Source organism: Triticum dicoccoides, chromosome 2A, assembly GCF_002162155.2.
Source record: "Triticum dicoccoides isolate Atlit2015 ecotype Zavitan chromosome 2A, WEW_v2.0, whole genome shotgun sequence".
Taxonomy (NCBI): domain Eukaryota; kingdom Viridiplantae; phylum Streptophyta; class Magnoliopsida; order Poales; family Poaceae; genus Triticum; species Triticum dicoccoides.
Window position 1 is genome coordinate 722,782,907 of NC_041382.1, and position 4,336 is coordinate 722,787,242.

At 53.0% G+C, this 4,336-nt stretch overlaps 1 protein-coding gene across 2 annotated transcripts; it reads left to right on the forward strand.

Annotated features, from left to right (window-relative positions):
• The first annotated feature begins 1,473 nt into the window (after positions 1-1,473).
• Positions 1,474-3,327, forward strand: LOC119356639 (xyloglucan endotransglucosylase/hydrolase protein 9-like). 2 transcript variants are annotated; one of them, XM_037623626.1, is made up of 3 exons: positions 1,474-1,767; positions 1,850-1,954; positions 2,400-3,327. In XM_037623626.1, exons 1-3 carry the CDS (start codon positions 1,581-1,583, stop codon positions 3,152-3,154), a joined length of 1,047 nt encoding a protein of 348 aa, XP_037479523.1. In that variant the 5' UTR covers positions 1,474-1,580; the 3' UTR covers positions 3,155-3,327. The 2 variants fall into 2 exon arrangements, with proteins under 2 accessions (XP_037479523.1, XP_037479524.1); XM_037623627.1 differs by having other exon boundaries at positions 1,475-1,767; positions 1,850-1,950.
• Positions 3,328-4,336: the final 1,009 nt, after the last annotated feature.

The following is a 4,336-nucleotide window of genomic DNA, read 5'->3' on the forward strand; positions in this document are numbered from 1 at the left end:
AAAACTGCTCCCTCTTGGCGACCCGTTTACCACACCAGCACTAGTTTACTCAAACTGTTCTGTTTGTAAAGCATTAGGCACAGGGTAATGCTGTACAGTAGTGTACGTCGTAACCAAGTTCCCAGGAGACCAAACACGGGAGTGGCACAGCATCTTCCCCGACGCCACCGTTGGGTTTGCTCGAGTAAAACATTCACTGAGCCGCTACAAATAAGATGCCCTTCGTACTCTCTGTCAGTGCGCCTATGCTTAATTAAGGACCAGGTTACGAGAGTGGCCGTATTTAGCGCTTATTAGCACCAGTAGACGGGCGTGCGCAACGTTTTTGAATGCACCTTCCTGTAGTAGTGGCCATCACGGTAGGGCAGGAGCACTCTGGCAGCATGCCTCTCGCTAGCTTCTCCATCAAGCCGTGCCGCAGAGCGCAGAGGCCGCGGCTGTACGTGTACTTGACGCGAAATGAAATCAAGGCCACTTCCCCCACATCTTTAGGCCTCTTTTCGTTCATAGAATAAGATTATCGTAGAAATAGGAATCTTGTAAGAAATGAGATAACATGTATCTCAAATCCTATAAATAGGAATATGAAACAAGATGTCATTTGATTGACATCAAAGGAATTTTTTCATTGAGTCTAGACTCTTTATTATTTTCCTCTAGAATTCCAAAAGGGCTCTAAAGGAAAAAAATTCTATCCTCTAGAATTCCTATGAAATTCCTCTAAACCAAAGGAGACCTTCATAGGAAAATAAAAAAGAGCCTAGACTCAATAGAAAAATTTCCTTTGGTGTCAATCAAATGACATCTTGTTTCCTATTCCTACTCATAGGATTTGAGATACATGTCATCTCATTTCCTACCAGATTGCTATTTCTACGATAATCCTATCCTATGAATCAAAAGAGGCCAAAATGTGAAGGATAGGAACCAATCCTATATAGGAATAGAAATTCATTCGTATGAACCAAAGGGCGCTAAAAGAAAAAAATCTATAAGAATCCTATCCTTTAGATTCCTATGAAATTCCTCCAAACCAAAGGAGGCCTTAATGCCCCGACGCTACATTGACACGCATTGATCTTAGCCGCTGCAGTACTCGACGGTACTGCCCTCGCCGTGTTTACTCTCTTTTCTACCGCCGTTCGCACTTTGCTCTTTACCGTGTCACGTACGCCCCCGCGAGCCAGCTGTGGCCAGCGAGGATCGTACCGAATGATGCGTACGGATCAGCTCGGCTCGGCCGGAGCCAGTAGGGTGAGCAGCGGGGTCGCACTCTTGCAGCAGCGTGACAGACAGGGGCGTGGCCAATGCCGCAAAAGTTGCCAAAATTATTACGGGCCTGGCCCCGCCACCCAACGGCTACCTCGCCTTCCTACGTGGCCAGCCCGGCGCCCTCGTGTCACGTGCCACCCTTCCTCCGCAAGCCCACTCCCACACTACCTCGCCCCGCCTATATAACACGAAGCAAGGTCCTAGCCGGATCAACCACAGTTCACACGGCGCACGGCGAGCTCAGTACAGTACAGCGAGGGGAAGGAGCACTGGGGGGACAGTAGCTAGCGTTGCGAGTTCCCCGGCCAATGGCAATGGCGTGGTGGAAGAACGGCGCCTTGGTCGCCGCGGCGACCCTCGCCGTGGCCGCGGTGGTCTGCGCCGGCGTGGCGGCGGCGGCGAGCAAGTTCGACGACGTGGTGCAGCCCAGCTGGGCCAACGACCACGTCCTCTACGAGGATGACCTCCTCAAGCTCCGCCTCGACAGCTCCTCCGGTAAGCTTTCACTTCACAGAGGCGCGCGCATTTGTTCATCAGTGATAATGTACTAATCTTTTCTGCACTGTGGCTTTGACAGGCGGGGGATTCGCGTCCAAGAACAAGTTCTTGTACGGCAAGGCCACCGCCGACCTGAAGCTCGTGCCGGGGGACTCCGCCGGCGTCGTCACGGCTTTCTATGTGAGTGAGTGCTGGCCTTGCTTTGCCCCCTTGTTCCTCTTGGCATTGCCATTTAGAGCTGCTCGTGACATCAGCCCCGTGAACTGCCGCATTCATTCTGCATTAGGAAACAAGAATATGCATCTTTCAATGTTGATTCCATTATAAGGATTAATCAGAGTAAAATGTGGGGAGGTCGATGCTGGGGGCATGCGTGCTAGCATGTCTGTCACGGTCAGGGGATGGACATGGATGCTGCCAAGCACCAATTTACAAAGAACACAGCACGTGAACGAGCCCAGCAACAGACAACTTTCTTAAAAGCTACCACCTTAAACAAAATCACCCTGAAAGAAAGATTTACCCCCGTTGAGTTACCACTTACCACTAATGCTTAGCGCTTGACAGTATATGCATCTTCAAGCTCGAGTAACTAATGTTTGTGATGTGCGTGTATGATCGACTTGCAGCTGTCGTCGGCGGGGGACAAGCACAACGAGTTCGACTTCGAGTTCCTGGGCAACGTCACCGGCGAGCCGTACCTGGTGCAGACCAACCTGTACATCGACGGCGTGGGCAACCGGGAGCAGCGCATCGACCTCTGGTTCGACCCCACCGCCGACTTCCACACCTACGCCGTGCTCTGGAACCCCAGCCAGGTCGTCTTCCTCGTCGACGACACCCCCATCCGCGTCTACGACAACAAGAACGCCTCCGCCACCAAGCCCAAGGGCCACCACCGCCACCCCAACAACGCCACCACCGCCGCCACCCAGACGGCGTCCGCGTTCCCGTCGCCGCAGCCCATGGCCGTGTACAGCTCCATCTGGAACGCGGACGACTGGGCCACGCGCGGCGGGCTGGTCAAGACGGACTGGTCGCACGCGCCGTTCGTGGCCACCTTCCGGGACGTGCGCGTGGAGGGCTGCGCCTGGGCCGCCAACGCCTCCGACTCGGACGCCGGCGAGGTGGCGCGCTGCAGCGGCAGCTCCTGGGGCAAGGAGGGCCGCTACTGGTGGAAGGAGAAGGACATGCAGGAGCTGTCCGTGCACCAGAGCCACCAGCTGGTGTGGGCGCGCGCGCACCACCTCGTCTACGACTACTGCGTCGACACCGACCGCTTCCCCGTCCAGCCGCCCGAGTGCGCCGGCCGCTGATCCGCCGCGTCGTCGCCGGCCGCCTCCATGGAAATCTTTTATTAGCACTCCGTAGAATGGATCCATGACATCGATGGATCGTCGCAGCTGCTCGTTTCAGTTTCGATTTAGGTCCGTAGCCTCTCCGATGAGCTTCGATCGTGTTTGCTATCTCTGCCTTGCAGTTCTCTTGTTCTTGTTGTTATGTTGGGGTGTCCTGTATAAATTCGTCCGTGGAAGTGATGCTCTTTTCTCCGTTCCATCTTCGAGCGCAAATTACGCCCTTGATACTGCGCTCATCATCTATGCAATGTTCCATGTCTAACGCAGTGTGGTCCTCTAATCAAGGTTCGATCCAGTACTTGGTACACTTTAATCAAAGGTCGCTCAGTAAATAGAAGGTACAGTGCAGTAACTGGTGGTCCATTTGAGCGAGTACGTACTACGTAGATGCCACTGCTTGGCTGCTGCAGGAAAGGCCCAAAAGGATAAGGCGTGAGTACTCGGTACTGAGCTCACAGGTCAATAGAGAATCGTTTGGACGCATGAGCTTGTGTAAATCTCCCTCTGGTTTCACGACCTCCCTCTATCTTTTTACCCCCTTTTTTTGTGATGACTCTATCTTTTCACCTTGCTGCTCATGAGCTCCCTCTATCTTTTTACCTTGCTGCTCATGATGGTAGCTTTGGTCAGAATGGACCAAGCGGGCTTTCATTTTTTGCTTTGCACGGCCGCCTGAGATGATGGGAGCTCGGCTCGCCTTTCGTTCACAAACTTTGAAGCTCTGCCGCATTCGAGTGAGTGCATAGTCCCCCCATGGATGGATGACACCAAAGCACGCCGCATGTTTGTTCTTGTTTGGGGAGTAGAGGAGGACCGTGGGGCTTGTGGAATCGGTTGATTGGCACGCCACGCCACGCCCCGTGAAGAAGTGCGCATGTGTGTGTAGCGCCGAAAAAGGATAGGCAGAGATGCCTTGTGACTTGCCAGGGCGAAATTTGACGCAGCCAAATTTATCCACAGGCTGTTTCGCTTTTGAAATGCAGGATTTTGGTTTCGCTTTAAACCCTCGAACAGCCCGCCTGAGATGATGGGAGCTCGGCTCGTCTTTCTTTCACAAACTCTGAACCGATACCAGCCATGCTGCATCGCGAACGGGTGTCCATGGATCGGCATCGACACAATAACGTCAGGTCAATTTTAACTTTTTTTTAAAGTGTGGCTAGGTCTCAATCGAAAGAGACTTAACCACCAAGTCTCAGTAAGTGATA

Excerpts from the sequence above, each read along its gene's own strand:
- LOC119356639 (XM_037623626.1), top strand. The coding sequence starts at position 1,581 with ATGGCAATGGCGTGGTGGAAGAACGGCGCCTTGGTCGCCGCGGCGACC. Across the intron at positions 1,768-1,849 it reads CCGCCTCGACAGCTCCTCCG|GCGGGGGATTCGCGTCCAAG; the intron begins GTAAGCTTTCAC and ends TGGCTTTGACAG. Across the intron at positions 1,955-2,399 it reads CGTCACGGCTTTCTATGTGA|CTGTCGTCGGCGGGGGACAA; the intron begins GTGAGTGCTGGC and ends ATCGACTTGCAG.